The sequence below is a fragment of the Lissotriton helveticus genome, chromosome 8, assembly GCF_964261635.1.
Source record: "Lissotriton helveticus chromosome 8, aLisHel1.1, whole genome shotgun sequence".
Lineage (NCBI taxonomy): Eukaryota > Metazoa > Chordata > Amphibia > Caudata > Salamandridae > Lissotriton > Lissotriton helveticus.
This window is the reverse complement of record NC_136069.1, coordinates 1,308,297,568-1,308,323,750: the sequence shown is the minus strand read 5'-3', so window position 1 is coordinate 1,308,323,750 and position 26,183 is coordinate 1,308,297,568. Positions and strand designations below refer to the sequence as shown.

The following is a 26,183-nucleotide window of genomic DNA, read 5'->3' as shown; positions in this document are numbered from 1 at the left end:
GTCCCGGAAGTACTGTTTGGTTCCCACCCTCAGCTCCCTCTTGACCTTGGAATTGTGAAGGTATGCAGCGCGGACCGGATAAATCCGACGTCGAGTGGGCTGGTGATGTGTATAGGTAAGCAGCAGTGGAGAGTGATCTGAAATACCTCGTGGTCTTATTTCTACCCTGGACACAGTGCCTGGACCCCCCTGTGAGCTAAGGAAATAATCAAGCCTAGTGAGAGTATTATGGACGCTCGAGTGATATGTGTACTGTTGGCCCCGGGGGTTGTATTTCCTCCAAAGGTCTTCCAGTCCCATAGCAGTCAGGAAGCCCTCCAGCCATGTTGCGCCAGCTGGTGCCAATTTCGGGGGAACCCTGTCTCTCAGGCTATCAGCTACTAGATTAAAATCTCCCCCCAGTAGCAAATCCCCCTCAGGGAGCCCAAGTATAAAAGTGCTAAGATCTGCTAGGGCTATCGCCTGTAATGCAGGTGGAATGTATACGGAGACGATGTTAATGTGCTTGCCCTCCCACTGTGCGTGTATAGCGGCAAATCTACCTGCTGTATCTGACCTAGCAGACTGTATGATTAGGGGGAATTGCTTTTTCACTAGCACGCCGACCCCCCTGGACCCAGAGGTGAACTTGGAGTGCGCCATCATCTGGAAACCCCATCTGTCCATGGCTTTCGTAGCCGCGCCAGCGAGGTGTGTCTCTTGTAGGAGGACCACTGCAGCCCCTCCCTTTTGATGCTCTTCAGGACCAGACCTCGCTTGATTTTGTCCCCAAGGCCCCGGACATTCCAGGAGAGTATCGACAGAGATGGTGTCACACTAGCCCCATCGCCCCGCTGAACTGTGTGTGTGTCAACCCCCGTCATCTTGGATCAGCGTGTCAAGTTGACAAACAATGTTTTCCGTGGTTCCAAACCTCATGTCGCTCAGTGTAGTTAGGTGTATCGCAGTAACAGAGAACAAAACTAACAACATAAAACATTCCCCCTTCCCCCCCCCTCCCTGCCTCCCTGCCTCGCGGACTCCAAACTGCCCGCCACCCCAACTCAGCAGAGTGCTTACGATCCCAGTCGGAAGACAACGTTGCTTACAAGAGCATAGGGGGGGTGAAAGTCCAAGGAGGACCAATAGCCCCTAACAGGTCCAGTGTCCCAGTTCACTTGTAAAGTTTCAGTAGCACAATAAGGAAGGTGAGCACCAGTAAGACCAAGTTCGGTTCACCAGCTACAGGTCAAGCAAAGAAAAAAAAAAGAAAAAGGGGTTTAGGTACTTCCCTTAAGGCAGCCGGAGTCATTCCCCAGAGTCCGCAGCCGGGTCGGACCCGGCCTTCTCCTCTTGTCCGGTCAGTTCAGGCTCGTCGGATTGTCCTTGCCTTCTGCGTCTGCTGTTCTGTCTGCTCGAGCCCTCCGCCGGCCGCCACCCCTCGAGCCAGTCGTGTGCCTCCTCCGGCGTATCAAAGAACCAAGTTTTTTTATCCGCCACCACCCTGAGGCGTGCCGGGAAGAGCATGGAGTATGGCAACTCACGAGACCTCAACGTCTTTTTCACCTCGATGAAACTTCTCCGTTTTGCCGCCACCGCCGTCGTGTAGTCTGGGAAAATTAGAACTTCTGAGTTCTGTATTTGTATGGGTGGCGCGATCCTTGCCGTTTGTAGGATGGCATCGCGATCCCTAAAGTTGAATATGCGCGCTATAACAGGTCTCGGTCGCGCCCCAGTGCGCGGACGCCCCCCCGGGACTCTGTGCGCCCGCTCCACCGAGAAGAACTTGGAGAGGCCTTTCGGTTGCAGCACATTTTTAACGAGGTCTTCCACATACAGGTCCATGGCAGGTCCCCCTTCCGATTCTGGCAGACCAATAAGGCGGATATTATTGCGCCTCGAGCGTCCTTCCTGGTCGTCCATCTTGTCTGCCAGGAATTTGTTGTCCTCCTCCAATCGCGCCACCCTTTTCAACAGCGACGCCGTGTCTGAGGTGAGGGTCGTAGTGACCTGTTCCACCGCTGAGACTCTCGTTGACATCTTTTGTAGGTCAGCCCGCAGAAGTGTGACATCCGTTGAGATGGAGCCAACCGTGGTTTGCACCTGGGTCAGGGCCGCCATGATGTCCTCCAGGGTTATGGCTGGGACCGCGCCACCCTCTGCACCCCTTACGCTGGTTCTTTTTTGCTCCGTCAGCGGGGGAAAGTCTTTGGCGTAAGCAAATTTATCTAATTTGCTTTGCTGGGTCCCACGATTGCCCCTGCCGCCCATTGTGGGTCAATGAGGGGGTGCTGCCTCGGGTCACACTGGAGTAGGCGAAGGGATGCACAGTAGTCCGGGGTCAGGTCTATAAGCCACGAAATCAGGCCTCCCCCCCCACACATCGTCAGGCGCCCCTCGGGGACACCAGTCACAGTCCCAGGCTTCTGCTGCGGTCGCTTTGGCACTGTTAATCAGGGGGAGGGGGGGGGCCCTCCGCCAGGCGTGGGCACTGTCCGCCGAGGGAGGAGCAGGAGTTCTTCCCGTTTTTGCGCGCTGCGGTGGGCCGCTAGGGCCGTGGGTCTAGCCGTGGCTGGCCCCGGCGTTGGTAGTGGTCTCTGGCGTCTTGGTCACAGGCCTGCCGGTGGAGAGGGATCAGCGATCCCGCTCGTGTGGTCGTCGGAGGGGTGAAGCCGGTCGGGGGGGGGGGGGTCAGTCGAGTCACCACTCACCCGCCACCGGACGTCTCAGCTCCGCCTCGCGCCTCCACCCGAGGGTAGCGAACGGCGCCCCTCCGGCAGCCTCTTCAAATTTAGGCCGGTGCTTCTGGCGCAGATGTAGGCCGCAGGTCCTCGCACGACGTAGCTCCGGGCTCCAGTGTCGTGGCGAGCTCGGAGAGGGGTCGCTGCACGCCGAATCACCTCCGTTACAGGGTCGTAGAGTCTGGGCTACTGCTGGACAGGATAAATGGCCGGATTAATACTGGGCTATGGTCTCACCCTCGGAGCCTCACCAGAACGTGGCCATCTTGGTTGATCGCCGGCCACGCCCCATTAAACCATTTTTAAAACAAGGTTTATGGCGTCAATGTCGCCCGGCTCTACTGTTCCTACAATTTTTAAATGATGTGTATTGTGTTGGTATAATGACAGGTTTCTTTAAAAGTATCTTGAGGAAAAGGAAAAGTTTAATCTGTTTTTAAAACTTTTTATGGATGTATTTATTGTTCTCATCTGTAATTTCACTGGATTGTATGATTTAAAGAAAGAACTGTTGCTTTTATGATTTTATATACTTGTGAAATCGAATAAAGCTTTTCTACTACTACTAAAAAGTGGTATACACCCGTTACAACGCATTTTTTACAACGCACTACCATTACAACGGAACTTTTACAACGCAAATACTATTACAACGCATTTATTTACAACGCATGTTTTTACAACGCAGGTACCTTTACAACGCATACCATTACAACGTAAGTATTGGTAAGTATATAAATATATTTAAAATGTTATATGTTAGGTTTTTAGGTCTCGCCTGTCGATGCGCATGCGCATCGAGCTTGCGAGACTATGGGGGCTTATCCACTCTTTATCCAACTTGCAAGGAATCGTGGCGATTCCTTGCAGTGCACGAGACATTTAAGCTCAATGCGCATGCGCAATGAGCTTCAAAGCGCGTGCACAAGCCCCCACCCGCCTGCATTGCCTGCTCTCTCTCTGACAGCCTCCCCCAGCTCCGCCTCCTCACTTTTTGATTGCACGGCCGTTAGGCCGTGCCTCCCCTACTCTACTCCCCCCTCCTTCTCCACTCCCCCTCACGACGCACCTCCGGATCCGCCCCCTCCCCATTTTGTCTACCACCGTGAAACTGTTTGGCACACGAAAGTCTTACCATTACCACGACCTATTTCCTTTCAGAAATGATTTTCCTCTTCAACTCTAACTTCGCCAAATCTATGTTACGGGACAATGAAACATACTTATTTGTTACCAAACATTTCTACAGCCTTCCACTTCTCTTCCACAACCCAGTAACCCCCGAACCTCCCCCCTCTGTTCCCGTACACAGCCATGCTCGCAATTCAACTCCCCCTCTCCAGACGCCAGGACCTCCCCTCTCTGTCCCTGCACCCATCCATGCTCTCCGAATACAAAAAGACTTTAAACTGAAATCGTCTACACCACGAAATAATGACATACGCATTACAAGCTACATGGGCTTGTACATTCCCTAATGACAGACGCATTACAAGCTACATCGTAGCATTGCACCTAAAAAAGTTAAGATTACAACCCACAAACGCCAGAACCTCCCCCCTCTGTTCCCGTACACAGCCAGGCTCGCAAATCAACTCCCCCTCTCCAGACGCCAGGACCTCCCCTCTCTGTCCCTGCACCCATCCATGCTCTCCGAATACAAAAAGACTTTAAACTGAAATCGTCTACACCACGAAATAATGACATACGCATTACAAGCTACATCGGCTTGTACATTCACTAATGACAGACGCATTACAAGCTACATCGTAGCATTGCACCTAAAAAAGTTAAGATTACAACCCACAAACGCCAGAACCTCCCCCCTCTGTTCCCGTACACAGCCAGGCTCGCAAATCAACTCCCCCTCTCCAGACGCCAGGACCTCCTCTCTCTGTCCCTGCACCCATCCATGCTCTCCGAATACAAAAAGACTTTAAACTGAAATCGTCTACACCACGAAATAATGACATACGCATTACAAGCTACATCGGCTTGTACATTCACTAATGACAGACGCATTACAAGCTACATCGTAGCATTGCACCTAAAAAAGTTAAGATTACAACCCACAAACGCCAGAACCTCCCCCCTCTGTTCCCGTACACAGCCAGGCTCGCAAATCAACTCCCCCTCTCCAGACGCCAGGACCTCCCCTCTCTGTCCCTGCACCCATCCATGCTCTCCGAATACAAAAAGACTTTAAACTGAAATCGTCTACATCCCGAAATAATGACATACGCATTACAAGCTACATCGGCTTGTACATTCCCTAATCTGCAGGCCTACTATTCACATTCCTTCCCTCTAGAACGTGCTACGCCCAAAATACCGCTTGTATCTCTAGCATTGCACCTAAAAAAAAAGAGATATTTAGACATGTTTATAAACGAAATGAAACACACAGAGTCAGTTCAATTCAACGGGCCTACTATTTCCGTCCTCCGACACAGCGTGACCTCACAGAGCCTCTAGCTCATCCACGTGACTAAACAGTCCTCGCAACCCGCCATTACCCCCAACAATACGCCGGACCTGCTGGGACCATTCTTTAGTAACATTTACATGAACACAAAGTCAGGCCACAGACTCCAAGGCTTTCGTCAAGAAAACTACAGGATGCTAGACTACTTTAAGCGCCGTCGTCCAGATTGTAATCACTTGTGAAGTTCCTTTGGGGATGTGCTAATTTAGAACAGCAGGATGCGAGCCGGGTGTTAGCTCGATAACAACAACAAACGCCCCCCACCCCAAAAAACCCACTGAAAGGAAATACTTACACTAGAAACGTGATACTTTTTCGCAAAACTTAAAGAATGTCACTGAACGCAAATATTAACACTAGAAACGTGTAGTTTTTTTAACAATACTTATTTACCTCTCTTGCTATTTTGTTAAGGGTAACTTGCAGCACACATTTCAAGACGAATTACAGTAAGGCAGAAAATGGCGTCTGGAAACGTTATGTTTTTTTAGATCAAAACTCCTATACTTTACATACCATCTACCACTGTATTTTAACGTTCCCACACACACATTAATGTAGGCATGCTATAAAAATCACAACACAACTTTGATGCCAAATACATCAGCTCAAAACATTTCGCCACACCTACTCACCCTCAACCTCTCTTTCTATTTTGTTAAGGGTAACTTGCAGCCAACCTCTATTGCTATTTTGTTAAGGGTAACTTGCAGCACACATTTCAAGACGAATTACAGTAAGGCAGAAAATGGCGTCTGGAAACGTTATGTTTTTTTAGATCAAAACTCCTATACTTTACATACCATCTACCACTGTATTTTAACGTTCCCACACACACATTAATGTAGGCATGCTATAAAAATAACAACACAACTTTGATGCCAAATACATCAGCTCAAAACAGCAAGGCTCACGATTTTCATAATAAAAACAATAACACAACTTTTATGTCAAATATTGCATCCGGCCTCTGACCCATTCAGCACCATGCATCAGCTCATTACATTTCCCCACACCTGTATTTACATTTATGTATCGCCAAACAAAATCATCGACCATCTTTCTCATTCGCCCACTGGATTTTAACGTTGCCACACACCCATTCATGGACGGCTCCACAGCAATGTTCAGTATTTGCATACTAAACATAAACGCCACAACTTCGCCACAACTTTCAGCCTGTATATTACAAGAGTTCTATGTTTAAAAGTGAAACTTTGTATACTTTACAAGCTTTATATATTCCATTTTTAAGGGTAACTTCGAGCAAACAGTTGAACTTCAATTACACTAACGTTAAATTAAACAAACAAAAAAAAAAAACTTTGCTTTGTCAGTTCCGAGCTAACTCTTATGTGCGCTTAAGCGAGTTGGCCAGGGAAGTCTACTGGCGCGCCAATGTCGAAACTCCATTTGCATACACATTCAAACATTCACACTTCCAATTCGCGCACATCAGCTAGTGTGACTTTTCCTTGGGGCAAGGGAAGGACTGCGAGCCGGGTGTTAGCTCGACAACAACAACAAACTCCCCCCCCCAAAAAAAAAAAAGACTAACAGTAGAAACGTGATGTTTTTTCGCTAAACTTAAACAATCCCACTGAACGTAAATACGAACATTAGAAACGTGATTGTTTTTTAACGAAACTTATTTACTTTACATAACCAGGCCTAGTATTTCACAATTTTGCGGTACAGCGTAGTATGTAACATCGGCCTATTCTACTTCGACGCTTGTACAGACTACAGATTTTCGATGTTGCCTTCAGGGAAAAATTTCCGATGTGGCCTTCTTTTGGATAACCACCATATTTCTTATACACACACATTAAGGGACGCATCCGCAGCAGCCTCACCCTCACTCACCCTCACCCTCACTCACCCTCAACCCCTCATGCTATATTTAAGGGTAATTTGGTGCAGACAGTTCAAGACGAATTCCAGTAAGGGAGAAAATGTCGTCTGGAAACGTTATGTTTTTAGAACAAAACTCCTATACTTTACATACCATGCCGTACACACAACGACAACAATCCCAGCATTTACAATTACCCACAGACACATTCAAGGTCCGCATCCTCAGCAATGCTCACGATTTTTATAGTAAAAATAACAACACAACTTTGATGGAAAATAAATCAGCTCAGAACATTTCGCCACACCTATCGCTACATTTATGTATTGGCAAACAAAATTATCTACCATCTTTCTAATTCGCCAAATGTATTTTAACGTTGCCACACACACATTAATGGAGGCATGCTCACCCTCAATCACCCTCAGCTTCAACCTCTCACCTACCCTCACCCTCACTCACCCTCAACCCCTCACCCTCACTAACTCTCAAACCCTCAATCACCCTTACCCTCACTCACCCTCACCCTCACCCTCAACTCCTCATGCCATTTTTAAGCGTAACTTGGATCAGACAGTTAGAGTCAAATTACAGTAAGGTCGAAAATGGCGTCTGTAAAGGTTATGTTTTTTAACCAAAACTCCTATAGTCTACATACCATGCCGTACACACACACCGACAACAATCCCACCATTTATAATTACACACAGCCACATTCAAGGGCCGCATCCTCAGCAATGCTCACGAATTTCATATTAAAATTAACAACACAACTTTGATGGCAAATATTGTATCCAGCCTCTGACCCATTCAGCATCATACATCAGCTCATAACATTTCGCCACACCTGTCTCTACATTTATGTATTGGCAAACAAAATCATCGACCATCTTTCTCATTCTCCCACTGTATTTCTACGGTGACACTCACACATTAATGGAGGCATCTGCAGCAATGTTCTGTATTTTCATACTAAACATAAACGCCACAACTTTGAGCCTGTATATTACAAGACTTACATTAAGGGACGCACCCGCAGCGAAATTCTGTATTTACAACACGTACACACACAGCCAAAATTATCCTAGCATTTAAAACTACCCACAGACACATTTAAGGGCCACTTACGCAGCAATGTTCACGATTTTCATAATAAAACGAAGAACACAATTTTTATGGCAAATATTGCATCCGGCCTCTGACCCGTTCAGCACCACACCTGTCTTTACATTTCTTTTTTGCCAAACAAAATCATCGACCATCTTTCTCATTCACCCACTGTATTTTCACGTTGCCACACACACATTAATGGACGCATCCGCAGCAATTTTCAGTATTTTCATACTAAACATAAACGCCACAACTTTGAGCCAGTATATTACAAGAGTTGTATGTTTAAAAGTGAAACTTTGTATACTTTGGATGCTTTATATATGCCATTTTTAAGTGTAACTTCGAGCAGACAGTTGAAGTCTAATTACACTAACGTAAAAAAAAAAGGCACTTTGCTTTGTCAGTTCCGAGCAAAATCTTATGTGGGCTTAAGGGAGTTGCCCAGGGACGTCTACTGGCGCGCCAATGTCGAAACTCCATCTGCATACACATTCAAACATTCACACTTCCAAGTCGCGCACATCAGCTAGTGTGACTTTTCCTTGGGGCAAGGGAAGGACTAAAAGCTTTGATCCTTTCTTAAACCAAAAAAAAAAAAAAGATTCTTGCATCGTTACCCCCTATTTAAGCAGAGGGACGGGTCACTTTAAGTCATACTCTCTTTTTACCTGCGAGGACAGAACTTCGACTTACAGAACGGCGCTGTACTTGCTGCTATCGACCAACAGCCACTGAAAAATTACGGCATTCAATCTTAGAACGTAAGTGCATGCAAGTTTTATTTCTATACATCTAAGGGACAGTATTGATACATTTACTTGCGTTTATTAGAACTGTTACTATATCAACATTGCACCTGTGTTAAATTATTCTGCGACATGTTTGTTTGCAAATCTACATTTTCTATGGTAATACTTAGCAAAGGACTACGTAATTTCTCAAACAGGTCATACCTTTGTTTAAACCAACCGATACATATTGTTTTTTTTATCGTTATCTCTTGTAGGTTATTGGTACGCTTTCAACATTTCCTTGATAGGGGGAAAGAAACTGCGCACCAACATATATCATGTAAGTACAGGCAACTGTTCACTCTTCTACACAAATTTTACTTCCGTTCCTAACACTCCGACTCACCACACAGAACATTCCTTCCAATAATTCAAGGCACAACATAAGTTTGACACACACCCATTCATTCTTATATTTAATGCAACACAGTAACTACTCCTAATTACAACATGACACACACACCTTTTTACGTCTGTTACTATTACCTTTTCACGCACACACGGTTAAGAACACATACTATATAACACGCACGGCGAATTGAGTGCAACCACAACAGAACACTCCTTACGATTTTTGTCACAGCTTCACAGCAATACAGTAAACAGGATGATCGGACTGAACAGTGAACAGAGCTCCAGCTTACACTACTCACACACACCTTGTCAGATTATCTTTCAATATTACACGCATACCGCTTGCATTCTCAGATTAAATGTAACACAGTAACCAGTGCAAGTTACAAGATGACACATACGCACCCTTTTTTTTACATCTATTAGTATTAACTTTTCACGCACACACTGTTAGGAACACATACTATATCACACGCACGCCGAAATGAGTGCGACCACATTAGAACACTCATTACGCTTTCATTGACAGCTTCATAGCAAGACAGTAAACTGGATGATCGGACTCAAGAGTGAACAGAGCTGCATCTTACACTAATCACACACAGCCTGTCACATTAGGCAAAACACTGACTGCCACCCTTATACAGCACGTGCGACTCAAACGCAATCTAAGATCATAGCACTTCGCCACTACAGCACCAAACTTTCAGGCACAACTTCAAATTGCACATTTATTTGCACGCAAACAGGCTACACTTTACAACATTCACCCGCAGCTTTACTGGCACACAGTAAGTAATCCAAGTTACTAGCTGACACACGAAAACAGCCGCTCGTACAACTACTAGTATTACCTTTCCACAAACACACATCCAATAACACATTAGCCAGGATTTGCGGCCTACAAAAATAAACACTTCACTTTACAGTTACTACACTATTCCCAGGCACATTGTATCATTAGGGAGAATAGTACAGCCATAAACCGTTCGCAACACTTCGCCACACCACAACAAAATTTTCATACACACATTCCACGAACAAGGGCACTTTCACACACACCCTCTATTACATGGCTACTCACAATCTTTCTCTCAGGGGCCAAATTTAATGTTTACTTTGTGTCCAAGGACCGCATCGGTGGGGGCAGGGTCAGTGGTTAAGGGTCGGGGCTACAGCAACAACATAAAACTGGCCATGAGGTTAATCACAGGACCCTGCAGCCGAAGGCTTCGTCCACTGAGCCCTCCCGCCATACACATAATTTTCTCGCTCTCTTTCTCTCTTCGTCTCCCTCCCTCTCTATAGCACACTAATCACACACACCCTGTCACATTAGGCAAAACACTGCATCTTACACTAATCACACACAGCCTGTCACATTAGGCAAAACACTGACTGCCACCCTTATACAGCAGCCAACTGTTCACTCTTCTACACAATTTTTACTTCCGTTCCTAACACTCCGACTCGCCACACAGAACATTCCTTCCAATAATTCAAGGCACAACATAAGTTTGACACACACCCATTCATTCTTATATTTAATGCAACACAGTAACTACTCCTAATTACAACATGACACACACACCTTTTTACGTCGGTTACTATTACCTTTTCACGCACACACGGTTAAGAACACATACTATATAACACGCACGGCGAATTGAGTGCAACCACAACAGAACACTCCTTACGATTTTTGTCACAGCTTCACAGCAATACAGTAAACAGGATGATCGGACTGAACAGTGAACAGAGCTCCAGCTTACACTACTCACACACACCTTGTCAGATTATCTTTCAATATTACACGCATACCGCTTGCATTCTCAGATTAAATGTAACACAGTAACCAGTGCAAGTTACAAGATGACACATACGCACCCTTTTTTTTACATCTATTAGTATTAACTTTTCACGCACACACTGTTAGGAACACATACTATATCACACGCACGCCGAAATGAGTGCGACCACATTAGAACACTCATTACGCTTTCATTGACAGCTTCATAGCAAGACAGTAAACTGGATGATCGGACTCAAGAGTGAACAGAGCTGCATATTACACTAATCACACACAGCCTGTCACATTAGGCAAAACACTGACTGCCACCCTTATACAGCACGTGCGACTCAAACGCAATCTAAGATCATAGCACTTCGCCACTACAGCACCAAACTTTCAGGCACAACTTCAAATTGCACATTTATTTGCACGCAAACAGGCTACACTTTACAACATTCACCCGCAGCTTTACTTGCACACAGTAAGTAATCCAAGTTACTAGCTGACACACGAAAACAGCCGCTCGTACAACTACTAGTATTACCTTTCCACAAACACACATCCAATAACACATTAGCCAGGATTTGCGGCCTACAAAAATAAACACTTCACTTTACAGTTACTACACTATTCCCAGGCACATTGTATCATTAGGGAGAATAGTACAGCCATAAACCGTTCGCAACACTTCGCCACACCACAACAAAATTTTCATACACACATTCCACGAACAAGGGCACTTTCACACACACCCTCTATTACATGGCTACTCACAATCTTTCTCTCAGGGGCCAAATTTAATGTTTACTTTGTGTCCAAGGACCGCATCGGTGGGGGCAGGGTCAGTGGTTAAGGGTCGGGGCTACAGCAACAACATAAAACTGGCCATGAGGTTAATCACAGGACCCTGCAGCCGAAGGCTTCGTCCACTGAGCCCTCCCGGCATACACATAATTTTCTCGCTCTCTTTCTCTCTTCGTCTCCCTCCCTCTCTATAGCACACTAATCACACACACCCTGTCACATTAGGCAAAACACTGCATCTTACACTAATCACACACAGCCTGTCACATTAGGCAAAACACTGACTGCCACCCTTATACAGCACGTGCAACTCCTACGCAATGTAACATCATAGCACTTCGCCACTACAGCACCAAACTTTCAGTCAGAACTTCTAATTGCACATTAATTTGCACGTAAACATGCAACACTTTACAACATTTACGCAGAATGCATTCATTCGCAGCTTTACTTGCACAGTTAGTAATCCAAGTTACAAGCTGACACACGGAAACAGCCGCTCGTACAACTACTAGTATTACATTTTCACAAGCACACATCCAATAACACATTAGCCAGGATTAGCTGCCTACCCAAAAAAAAACTTGACCTTACACTTAATACACTATTCACAGGCACATTGGAACATTAGGGGGAATAGTACACTCATAATCCGTTCGCAACACTTCGCCACACCACAACAAACTTTTCATACACACAATCCACGATCAAGGGGACTTTCGCCCACACCCTCTATTACATGGCTACTCACAATCTTTCTCGCAGGTGAAACATTTACTGTTTACTTTGTGTCCAAGGACCGCATCGGTGGGGGCAGGGTTAGTGGTTAAGGGTCGGGGCGACAGCAACAACATAAAACTGACCATGAGGTTAATCACAGGACCCTGCAGCCGAAGGCTTCGTGCACTGAGCCCTCCCGGCATACACATAATTTTCTCGCTCTCTTTCTCTCGCGGTCTCCCTACATCTCTATAGCTCTCTCTCCCTCTCTATAGCTCCCCCTCCCTCTCTCCTGTCTTCCTCTGTCTCACTCTAACTGTGTTCCTCCCTCTGTCTCACTCCCCCTCTCTTCTTCCTCCTCTCTCCCTCCCTCTCCTTCTCCCTCCCTATCACCCTGCATCTCACTCCCTTTCTCTTCCTCTCCCTCCATTTCCCTTCCTTTCCCTAACTTTCCCTTCCTCTCTGTCTTTGTACATAACTCTCCATTTGTCTCCCCTTTACTCCCTCTCTATCTTTCTACATTACTTGCACACTAACTGGGTACACTTTCAATATTACACGCACACCGCATTCATTTTCATATTCAATGCAATATACTAAGTAATCTAAGTTACACGATGACACACACACACATTTTTCGGTACGTCTCGCACTATTAACTCTTCACGCACACACTCACTCCCTCTCCATCCCCAACAACAATTCCAGCTTTTAAAACTACCCACAGACACATTCAAGTCCCACATCCTCAGCAATTCTCAACTATTTTCCTAATACAAATAACGACACTACTTTAAGGGGGTCGCTATTTTTTGAAGCCTCACACACACACTCACCCTCACTTACCCGCAACGCCTCACCCTCACTCACCCTCACCCTCACTCACACTCTCCACCTCACCCTCACCCTCACTTACCCTCAACGCATCACCCTCAGTCACCCTTAACAGCTCTCCCTCACTCACCCTCAACGCCTCTCCCTTCCTCACCCTCACCCTCACTCACCCTCAACGCCTCACCCTCACCCGCACTCACCCTCATTCTCACTCACCTTCAGTCACCCTCAACACCTCACCCTCACTCACCCTCAACGCCTCGCCCTCCCTCACCCTCCCTCACCCTCACCCTCAGCCTCACTCACCCTTACTCACCCTCACCCACCCTCACGCTCATCCTCACTCACCCTCACTTACCCACACTCACCCTCAGTCACCCTCAGTCACCCTCACTCAACCCCTCACCCTCACTCACACTCACTCAACCTCTCACTCAACACCTCACTCTCACTCACCCTCAACACCTCACTCACCTTCAATTTCACTCACCCTCAATTTCACTCACCCTCACTCATCCTCAACACTTCCCCCACCCTCACTAGCCCTCAACACCTCACACACACACCCTCAACACTTCTCCCTCAACTCCTCACTCACCCTCACTCTCACTCAACACTTCAACACCTCAGCCTCAGCCTCACCCTCACTCACCCTCAACACCTCACTCACCCTCAACACCTCATTCTCACTCACCCACACTCACCCTCATCCTTACTCACCCTCAACTTCTCACCCTGACTCACCCTCAATCTCTAAGCCTAACCTACCTTCACTCACCCTCAACCCCTCACCCTCACTCACACTCACCCTCACTCAACCTCATGCTCACTCACCCTCATGATCACTCACCCTCAACACATCATCCTCACTCACCCTCACCATCACTCACCCTCAAACCGTCACCCTCACTCACCCTCACCCTCACCCTCACTCACCCTCAATACCACTCACCCTCACTCACCCTCATCCCCTCCCCCTCACTCACCCTCACCCTCAACACCTCACCTCACTAACACTCAACACCTCACCCTCACACCCTCAACATTTCACCCTCACTCACCCTCAACCCCTCACCCACACTCACCCTCTCTCTCCCTCTCTAGCTCCCCCTCCCTCTCTCTTGCCTTCCTCTTTCTCACTCTAACTTTGTTAATCCCTCTGTCTCCCTCCCCCTCTCTCTCCCTCCCTCCATCCCCGTCTCCCTTCCTATCACTCTCCCTCTCTCCCTTTCCCTTCCTCTCACTCCATTTTCCTTCCTTTCCCTCACTTTCCCTCCCTCTCCCTCACTCTCCATCTCCTTCACTCTCCCTCCCTTTTACTCCCTCGGCATTTCCCTCCCCTTCACTCCCTTTCTGTCTTTGTACATTACTTGCACACTAACTGGGTACACTTTCAATATTACACGCACACCGCATTCATTCTCAGATTCAATGCAACACATTAACCAGTCCAAGTTACAAGATAACACACACACACATTTTTTTACGTCTCTCAGTATTAACTTTTCACGCACTCACTCACTCTCTCTCTGTCCCCCTTTTCCTCCCACTCCCTCTCTCTCCCTCTATCATCTCACCCTGCCTGTGTGCCAGCCGTGGCGCATACACTCACAGCAGCACTAGAGCTCTTAACAGGTCTTTAAAAGACTATTTACATGCTAATGTGCCCTTTATGGGAAAAATTCGATAAAATATCTTCTAAACATTATGTATTTTTTTTCTCCTTTCAGATTATTAAAACAACAACAAAAGAAACAGAAGTTAAGGTAAATACTACTTTGCCACTTAGTTTAAAATTTGTTAAAAGTTCATACCTTACAGTCCCCAAAAAATATTTGTTAGTTCACAAACCTTCTTAATTTACATTTGTTGATAACAACATTTCAGTATAACTTAGAAGATGCAGAGATGCTTGAAAGCAAGTTACCATCAAGGGAATAGCAAATTTAATAGCAAATCACAAGGTAAGCAATGCTTACCAAATAGTGCGTTTGCTGTCTTGCACAATTTATGCAAGCCAGTAACTACTTGGAACTCTAATGATCTGCATTATATAATGGACCGTGGGGACGCTTTATATCTACAAATGCATTCTATTAACAAAGAAACACTTATGCATCCAGATGACCTGCCAAGGTATATAGACCACAATCAAGAGATATATTCACTTTTGCTACGGAACGCTTACTACGGTGATGTCCTTAAACGTTTTGATAAAGCCTACCCAGATATTAGCACAGCATTAAATGTTACTATTAATAAGCACTGTGGTGTTCTACTTTGTATGAATGTTTATGTAATAGCTATTTTCAAACATATGCAATCATACTTTGTATTTGATTCACATAGTAGGGACCATGAAGGCATGCCTCATTCAAACGGAACATGTGTTACAATTGCATTTAATTCGTTTGAAGGCCTAATTCAATATGTTATGAAACTAGCATATAACTTTACACATCAGGCTGAGCAATGTGTCCAATTTGAATTAACACCAATAGATATAAAAGTCATTCAAAGGAAATCCTTTACAAAAGCACTTACTGTGCACAAAAAAAATAGTCACCTACCGCAAGAAAGAAAAATTTGGGTACATACTACTGAATGTACTCCTAATCAGACGATAACATCAACATCAATGTCTTCTGATGATTTACTGAATAAAAGTAAGGGAGGGAATAGCAATAGTAATCATTTAGCACAATTACCAGGTAATAGTAAAGCTATACAGGGAACAAATAAACAGTCTCGGAAAAGAAAAAGGGATTCAAGTACATGTCCAACTAAAGTTGTACAAAGAAAAAAAGTTAATACAGCTGAAGAAGACATTACCAACAGTCAACTAAGTGCTACTGATAATAACATCCCCATCTTCACGCAGGGCCAAAGACAGAAACGAGGTAAACAAATCCATACAATCATTCGCAAATTCCACCGGGAAATATTGCATGGGCCAGAGTACATTTGTACTCTTTGCAATCAACTGTGGCATAAACAAACGTTGCTAAATATACGCAGTGTTAGCCAATCTGAAATTTTCAACAAGTGTAACATTAGTAACAAGAAAACCAATTTTATTTGTAAGACTTGCTATTATTACATTCGCAAAAACAAAATACCACCATGTTCTATTGTAAATGGCATGGGCTTCCCAAATGTACCAGTTGAATTAGAATTATATGATTTAGAAGAAAGATTAGTTTCACCTAGGATACCATTCTTACAAATTCGGAGTCTGCCACGCGGTTTTCAAAAATCATTATCAGGTGCAGTAGTTAATGTACCTGCAGATGTTATGACAACTGTTACAATTTTACCAAGGCAAATTAATGACGCCATGACAATCCCAGTGAAATTAAAAAGGAAATTAATCTATAAATCATATACACATTATGAGAATATTAGACCAAATACAGTAAAAAAGGCAGCTACTTGGCTAGCTAAAAATAGTACAATGTTTAATGAATATGGTGTTACGATTAACCCTGACTGGGAGTATATACCTCCAGAAATAGAATCTCACAATGAGACTTCTGAGACAAACAATTCATCTGATAGTTCTGACAACATAGAAGCTGGGAATTTGGATACTATGTTAACAAATGAAACTATTACTAGTAATTCGCTGAATGTGTTAAGTTTCGCTCCAGCTGAACATAACACGCCAAGAGGTTTATATGAGGATAAAGATTCAGAATTTTTGGCTTTCCCTACTATTTTTTGTGGTGAACGAAGGCCTAACAATAAGGAAAGACACATACCGGTACATTATAGTACTATTTGCCAAGCAGAGTTAAGGAGTTATGATAGAAGAGTCGCTAAATCTATTAGTAATTTGTTTTTTAAACTGAAGAAATTACATATTAAGCAGATCCATGGTAAAATCAACATTTCCATCAGAAAACATTTTACAGATGGAAATAAAATAACTGCTAAAGACATTACATGTAATATTGCCAATGTTTTACAGTTTAATGAGGGGTACAAAGTATTAAAAACTATACGCAGTTCACCTCCATATTGGGAAGGTTGCAAAAAAGATATTTTTGCAATGATAAGGCAACTTGGCATACCCACTTTCTTTTTGACTTTATCTGCTGCTGAAACAAAATGGCACCATTTAATAAATATACTATTGAGAGTTAGAAACTTAAAGGAATGTACAGAGGAAGAATTCTTAAACATGTCTTGGGAAACTAAAAGTAAATTAATACAAGAAGATCCAATAACATGTGCAAGACAGTTTGACTATCAAGTTAGGAAATTCTTTAATTGTGTTTTGCTGAATGGCACTAATCCAATTGGGGAAATAGTAGACTACTTTTACAGAGTCGAATTCCAACAAAGAGGTTCTCCACATATACATGCATTACTCTGGGTAAACAAAGCACCATTGTATGGTGTTTCACCAGTCGAAGAAGTCAATAGCTTTATTGACAAATATATCACTTGTCATAAGTCTGAGAACCCTGTTTTACAACCGTTAATAAATCTACAAAGGCATGGTCACACCAAAAATTGCAGACGTAAACAGCAACGGACATGCAAATATCAATATCCCAAATATCCAATGTCAAGAACGCTCATATTAGAGCCATTAACACTTGAGGAGACAAATAACCAATGGCAAGATAATATGAAAATAATACATGAAGCTATGAATAATACTACTTTTAATACACTTTCTTTTGAGGAATTTTTAGACTTCATTAAAATGGATGATAAAGAATATATTACTTCTATACAAACTAGCTTACAAAAAACAACTATTTTTTTAAAAAGAACACCAGGCGAATGCTTCATCAATAACTACAATAGTACTCTTTTAGAAGCTTGGCGAGCAAACATAGACTTGCAGTTTATACTAGACCCTTATGCTTGTGCAGTCTATATTATCTCATATATCAGTAAATCGCAAAGAGGAATTAGCAAACTTCTAGCGCAAGCTGCTAAAGAGGTAACAAGCAATAGTAATATCAAAGATCAACTTAAACACATAGGAAACAAATTCCTCAACTGCACAGAAATTAGTGCTCAAGAAGCAGCATATCTAATTCTTCAAATACCATTACGGAAAAGCTCACGATCATTTGTATTTATTAATACTAGCCGTCCAGAGAAAAGAACTTATTTAATGCGTGATATCGAAACTATTAATAACTTGCCTGAAAATTCAACTGACATTCAATGTGAAAATATTATTATTAAGTACTGCAAACGGCCACAATCATTAGAGATGTGCACGTTAGCAGACTATGCGGCTAATTTCAACTATGTGAAGAAAAAAACACATGGGAAAGAAATAAATGATTGCGAAGATTTACTTGCAGAACAAAACTTTTACAGCTCAGATGAGGAAGAAATAGAAATAGAATGTAGTCACGGAAATAAACAACAAAAGAAACAGAATTATGATTATGCTTTAAATAAGCGCAGACAAGGGAAAATAATACGCTTTTGCAGATTTAGCAAAAATAATGAACCAGAAGAGTATTATAGAGAAATATTAATGTTGCACTATCCATGGAGGGAAGAAGAAAAAATACTAATCAACAAGGAAACTTACTATGATAGGTATCTGGAAGTTAAAACATTTGTTGACACACAACTAAAAATCTATAACAAACAGCATGGCGAAGTTACAAACATTATTCATGAACAGTGTCATGAAAATGTAATTTCACCTCCTCTATCACCAACTGTTAATATACAGACAGAAGACCAAAATCCAGAACATAATAATAGATATGATTTGGCTCTAGATTTAGGAATTAGAACTACAACTGAAGAACAAAGCTCAACTAACGTTATTTTACCCAATGAAAAATACCAACAACTTATGCAAAACTTAACGGAAGAACAACTTAAATTTGTTTACCATCACTTGCATTGGTTTAAAACTACAAGCACTCCATGCTATACTTTTTGCACTGGAGGGGCTGGTGTTGGGAAAAGTTTTGTAATATCTGCACTATATCAAACTTTACTACGCTACTATAACACTAAGGCCGGTGAAAATCCAGATAATGTTTATATCTTACTTACTGCTCCAACAGGAAAGGCTGCCCATAATATTAATGGCAAAACACTGCATAGCACTTTCAAAATACCTGTGTCGCAAAGTTTGACTTATAAACAACTGAGTCATGAACATAGAACTGCTCTACAAATGGAAATGATGCATGTTAGAGTTGTTATTATTGATGAAATTTCAATGGTAGGACACAATATGTTGAATTTTATACATAACAGGCTTCAAGAAATTAAATCATCTAATGAACCATTTGGAGGAATTTCTATTTTAGCCATTGGTGACTTTTACCAATTAAAACCTGTATTTGACAGATACATTTTTCAGGATTCTACACAAATGTATGGTCCTTTAAGTGCTAACTTATGGAAAGAACATTTTAAAATTTTTGAATTAACAAAAATTATGCGCCAAAAAGAAGATCTACAATTTGCTGAATTACTAAACCGATTGAGAGAAGGCAAGCATACTGAAGAAGATATTTCACAAATTAAGCAAAGGGAAATACAACCTGATGAGACTTTATTAGAAACAATTCCATATATCATGTCAACTAATCTAGAAGTTAATGAAATTAACCAAAAGGTTTTAGAACAACATTGCAAAGATTATCCAGTCTACATAACAGTAGCAAGCGATACCGTCAGTTCAGATTTGTCTGAAAATGTGAAAAAAACGATTCTTAAGCAACTGCCCAAAGATCCACAGAAAACAATGGGCCTTTCACATACATTACACATTGCCTTACAACTTCGTTATGATTTAAGTTGCAATGTGGATGTCAATGATGGTTTAACAAATGGCGCAACTGGTGTTGTACAATTAGTTGAATTGATTAACAATACACCTATTATTGTTTGGTTGTTATTTGACAATCCCACTATAGGACAAACAACCAGACAACAATATAAACACTTATTTCATTCACAAATACAAAATACATGGACACCAATACATGCTATAGCTAGACATTTCCAATACAGTAAAAAATTTATTACCATTATACGGAAGCAATTTCCTTTACGCCAAGCATCAGCACGCACTATACATCGCACACAAGGTGCAACTCTCGAACCACTTTATATACACTTTAATAACAGCAAGATTCATCATTTGCATTATGTTGCTATTAGCAGGGCAAAATCAATACAAAATGTATATGTACACAATTTTGATGAACGTAAAATTGTAGTACATCCACAAGTTAATGAGGAAATGCACAGATTAAGGACAGAAATGCCACTTGAAATACATATCCCACAGTTACATACATACAGTGCACATTTCAATAACATTGCACACAATATAAGATCACTACAGAAAAAATTTTCATCTATGGTAGCGGATAGGAATATATTACAAGCAGACATTATTTGCTTAACTGAGATCAACACTACAAGAAATGCTACAGCTAATGATTTCACGATAGAACAATATCATCACATTATATTTGATAAATTTCATACATACAACACAAACCATGGAATGATTATGTACTACAAAAAAGATTTATTTATATTGCCTATTTATGAGACACTTGAAGGGATAGACATTTTACATTTTACTCTACAGATTGATAACACAGATTACCTTATTATTATTTTATACAAACCACCCCTAAAAAGTATAACTTCTCTTTTTGATTTCATCACAAATATTACGGATTTTTACCCCACACACAAATTCATTATTATAGGGGATTTCAATGTGGATGTATCTCAACGAAATGCAAACAGCAAGCAATTACTTGAATTCTTTGAAACAAAATTACAATGTCAACAACTCATTAACAGTTACACAACTAACTACCAATCCATTTTAGATCATATATATACAAATGTCCAACTACACAACTATGGTACTTTAGAATGCTATTACAGTGATCATAAAGCAATATGGGTTTGTATTTAACATGTTATATCACATTTTCTATTTCAGATGATGTCTATTGAAGAAATAATGAACATTAATACCGATGACAACAAACCATACCAGAAACCAATAAGAGTTAATGTCATCAACTGCTCAGGGAAAACTACGTACAAAAATGCTAAACAAGAGCAGAACATTTTATTCCATTTGGCTTTAGCAGATAAAACTGGAACAATAAAATGTACTTGTTACCAAGTAAATTTATATGAGCAAACGAAAAATAACTGTGGACTACTGATACGAAACTTTATTATCAAAAACAAAACAATTTTAATTACAAAACAAACTAAAGTAACCAAATTTCCCGCAATGGCAATCGAGGATGGCCTGATCCAACAAGCAAACAACATTTTGCATCCGCCTGCACCATCGGCTTCTCCCATCAAGGAAATAAAACGGGCAAGTCTAAAAAGCCTGATGACCGTTTCAGGGACAATAATTGCCGTAAGTATGAACACAAACATGTCATCATGTCAACTAAAAAAAAATATTGTCTCGCATTTGAAAAGTTGGACTTATTAGTATTGTAAATGACATATCTTATGTATTTTTTACTTTTTAAAATTGCAAGTCTAAATAGCACACCTATGTCATGTGACAGGCAGACCTGCCCTTAGGGCAGGTATGCTTGCCACATGGCACCTGTGCCTTTTTTGGGGGTGCCAGAGGGTGTCAAAGTGACACCCCCTGCACCCTTCTGAATTCTTTAATTACCGATTCGGTAAATACCAAATCGGTAATGCCTAATCATTCCTATGGGCTTCAAAGCCCATAGTAATGAATGGGCATTACCTATTCGGTATTTACCGATTCGGTAATTAAAGAATTGTTAAGGATTCGGTAACGAATACAGATGTTGGGACCTACATACCATTTACCTATTTTTTAAATACCGAATCGGTAGGATTCGGTATTTCAAAATAGGTAAATGGGATTTACCTACATCGGGCCCTTAGTAACTTCACTAACAAGCTCAAAAAAGGTTGCATTATACACTCTTTCACACTATGTAGAAAGTAAGAGTTTTGGGAAATATAATAGGCCAGTGCTTTGGGGTATACTACAAATTCAAGTACTCTCCACAAAGCCATTTTTTACAAACAAAAATGCAATATGCTAGAAAGGATGTTCATTTGGGTCGTGAAATATAATACATTATATTGCCATTCATACAACGCACTAGTACTATGTGTTTTTACTGTCACTATTTTATAGAATTGTTCTTTTTGGGTTTACCAAAAGAACGCAAAGACTGTCTTTACATCAATGCCTCACCCTCAGTCACCCTCACTCACCCTCAACACCCCACCCTCACTCTCCCTCAACACCTCACCCTCAACAATTCACCCTTAATGCCTCACTCACCCTCTATCTCACTCACCCTCAATCACCCTCAACACCTCCTCCTCACTCACCCTCAATCACCCTCACTAGCCCTCAACACCTCCCACTCAAAAACTCTACCCTTCTCCCTCAACTCCTCACTCACCCTCACTCTCACTCAACACCTCAACACCTCAGCCTCACCCTCAACATCAATCACTCACCCTCACTCACCCTCATCCTTACTCACCCTCAACTTCTCACCCTCACTCACCCTCAACACCTCACCCTCACTCACCCTCAACACCTCACCCTCAACAATTCACCCTTAATGCCTCACTCAGCCTCAATCTCACTCACCCTCAATCACCCTCAACACCTCCCACTCACTCACCCTCACTCACCCTCACTAGCCCTCAACACCTCCCCCTCAAAAAGTCAACACTTCTCCCTCAACTCCTCAGTCACCCTCACTCTCACTCAACACCTCAACACCTCAGCCTCACCCTCAACACCTCACCCTCACTCAATCAATCACCCTCACTCACCCACACTCACACTCATCCTTACTCACCCTCAACTTCTCACCCTCAATCTCTCACCCTCAACACTCCCTCACTCTCACTCACCCTAAACACCTCACCCTAACTCAGCCTCACTCACACTCACCCTCACGTAACACCTCATCCTCACTCACCCTCACTCACCCTCAACCCCACCCTCACTCACCCTAACCCTCACTCACCCTCAACACCTCACCCTCAATCACTCACCCTCACCCTCACTCTCACTCATGTCATCATATGTACTAAAAAAATGCATAGTTGGCTTACACACACAGTACACCTTTAGTAACTTCATTAACAATTTAAAAAAAAAACGCATTATACACTCTTTCACTCTATGTAGAAAGTACGCGTTTTGAAAACTATAATATGCCAGCGCTTTGCTGTATACTACAAATACAAGTACTCTCTACAAATACATTTTTTGCAATAAATATTGCTATCATTTAGGAAGGATGTTCATTTGGGTCGCTAAATATAATACATTATATGGCCATTCATACAACGCACTAATAATATGTGTTTTTACAGTCACTATTTTATACAATGCTTACTTTTTCTTTAGGAAGAGAATGCAAACACTGTGTTTACCTCAATGCCTCACCCTTAGTCACCCTCACTCATCCTCAAAACGTCACCCTGACTCACCCTCAACACCTCACCCTCAACACTTCAGCCTCAACGCCTCACTCACCCTCAATCTCACTCACCCTCAATCACACTAAACTCCTCACCCTAACTCACCCTCACTAGCCATCAACACCTCCCCCTCAAAAAATTAACCCTTCTCCCTCAACTCCTCAGTCAACCTCACTCTCACTCAACACCTCAGCCTCACCCTCACCCTCACTCACCCTCAACACCTCACCCTCACTCAATCACTCACCCTCACTCACCCACACTCACCCTCATCCTAACTCACCCTCAACTTCTCAACATCAATCACCCTCAATCTCTCACCCTCAACTCCTCACCCTAAATGACACTCACTCAGCCTCACTCACACTCACCCTCATCCTTACTCACCCTCAACTTCTCACCCTCACTCACCTTCAATCTCTCACCCTCACCCTCTCACCCTCACTCACCCTCACTCACCCTCACTTACATTCACCCTCACCCTCACGTAACACCTCATCCTCACTCACCCTCACTCACCATCAACTCCTCACCCTCACTCACTCACAATCAACACCTCACACTCAATAACTCACCCTCACCCTCACTCATGTCATCATGTCTACTTAAAAAATGCATAGTTGACTTACACACACATTACACCTTTAGTAACTTCAATAACTAACTCAAAAAAATTTGAATTATACACTCATCACACATACTAGCAAGTATGACTTTTGAAAACTATAAGATGGCAGTGCTTTGGTGTATACTACAAACACAAGTACTCTCTACAAAGCCATTTTTTGCAATAAACAATTCAATCTTTTAGAAAGGATGTTCATATGGGTCGTTAAATATGATACATTATATTGCCTTTCATACAAGGCACTAGTAATATGTGTTTTTACAGTCAATATTTAATAGAATGCTTTGTTTTTGTGTAGGAAGAGGACGCAAAGACTGTGTTTATCAATGGGCAAGATACCCCACTCAAATCGATTACAATAAAAGATGCAACTGATGATATAAAAGTGACACTGTGGAGAGAAGCGTCACTATTTAAAATACATCTTGGCAAATATGTTACCCTGACTCACGTCACTGTACATGAATTCAATTGCCAAAAAATATTGAATACAACGCGCCATAGCAAAATGGAGGTAAGCACAACAAACAAAACTTTTGCCAATTATCTCTTCTCAGCCACTCTTGGACTTTCACCCAGTCTTGCCCTTTCACCCACTCTGCCCCTTGCACCCACTCTGGACCTTTTACCCACTCGGGACATTTCACCCACTTGGGACCTTTCACCCACTCGGGAGCTTTCACCCACTCGGGAACTTTCACCCACTCGGGACCTTTCAACAACTCTGGCCCTTTCACACACTCTAGGCCTATCACCCACTCTAGACTTATCACCAACTCTAGACTTATCACCCACTCTAGACTTATCACCCACTCTAGACCTATCACCCACTCTCGACCTATCACCCACTCTCGACCTATCACCCACTCAAACCCTATCAACAACAGGGACCCTTTCACCTACTCAGTCCATTTCACCCAATGTGGCCCTTTCAACCACTCTGTCCCTTTCACCCACTATAGGCCTTACACAAAACATAAAGTATACAAATTTAAAAACTAATTGTTGCTTTTGTTTTCTCTCAACAGGTAACAGCCCCACCAGAGGAAAAGATGGACATTCAAATTTATGGTGTTGAAAGCTCTACAGAGCAAAATAGTATTATCACAATAAAAGTGACAAACACAGACGAATATCAATCTATGCCCATCGAAAACCAGATCTTAATTAAATGGTTTATGTTAGATGAGGAAGTTGACAACATCGGAGATGCCCTTGTCCATTTTTTGCCACAAACTTTTGAAGTTGTCTTTTGTAATGGCCAAATCATAAAGATTCTGAAAGAAAAAGACGATGAAATATGTTCTGACTAAATTTTGCATGTTGCCAGGATATCTTATTTTTGTACAAAGTTAAACAATAAATATTTGTTTTTTTTTAAAAAAAATAAAAAAGTGTGGAATACAAATTTTACAACTTCTATGGTAATTTTTGCTATACAAAAGGCAAATTATAAGTAATACGCTCAATTTATACAACATAGTCACACCCACATACAACATTCAGCCAATCCATTTGACATTACAAAAACATATACAAAATACACATACTTTGTAGCTTGCACGCACTACAGTAGTATGTATGAATGAGACTGTT

General features: G+C 42.4%; 1 protein-coding gene across 1 annotated transcript; it reads left to right on the top strand.

Moving 5' to 3' along the window:
• The first annotated feature begins 8,898 nt into the window (after positions 1 to 8,898).
• Positions 8,899 to 25,933, top strand: LOC144771957 (uncharacterized). The gene is made up of 5 exons (XM_078656180.1): positions 8,899 to 9,244; positions 15,199 to 15,234; positions 21,438 to 21,875; positions 24,886 to 25,101; positions 25,616 to 25,933. Exons 3-5 carry the CDS (start codon positions 21,438 to 21,440, stop codon positions 25,898 to 25,900), a joined length of 939 nt encoding a protein of 312 aa, XP_078512306.1. The 5' UTR covers positions 8,899 to 9,244; positions 15,199 to 15,234; the 3' UTR covers positions 25,901 to 25,933.
• The last annotated feature ends 250 nt before the right edge of the window (positions 25,934 to 26,183 follow it).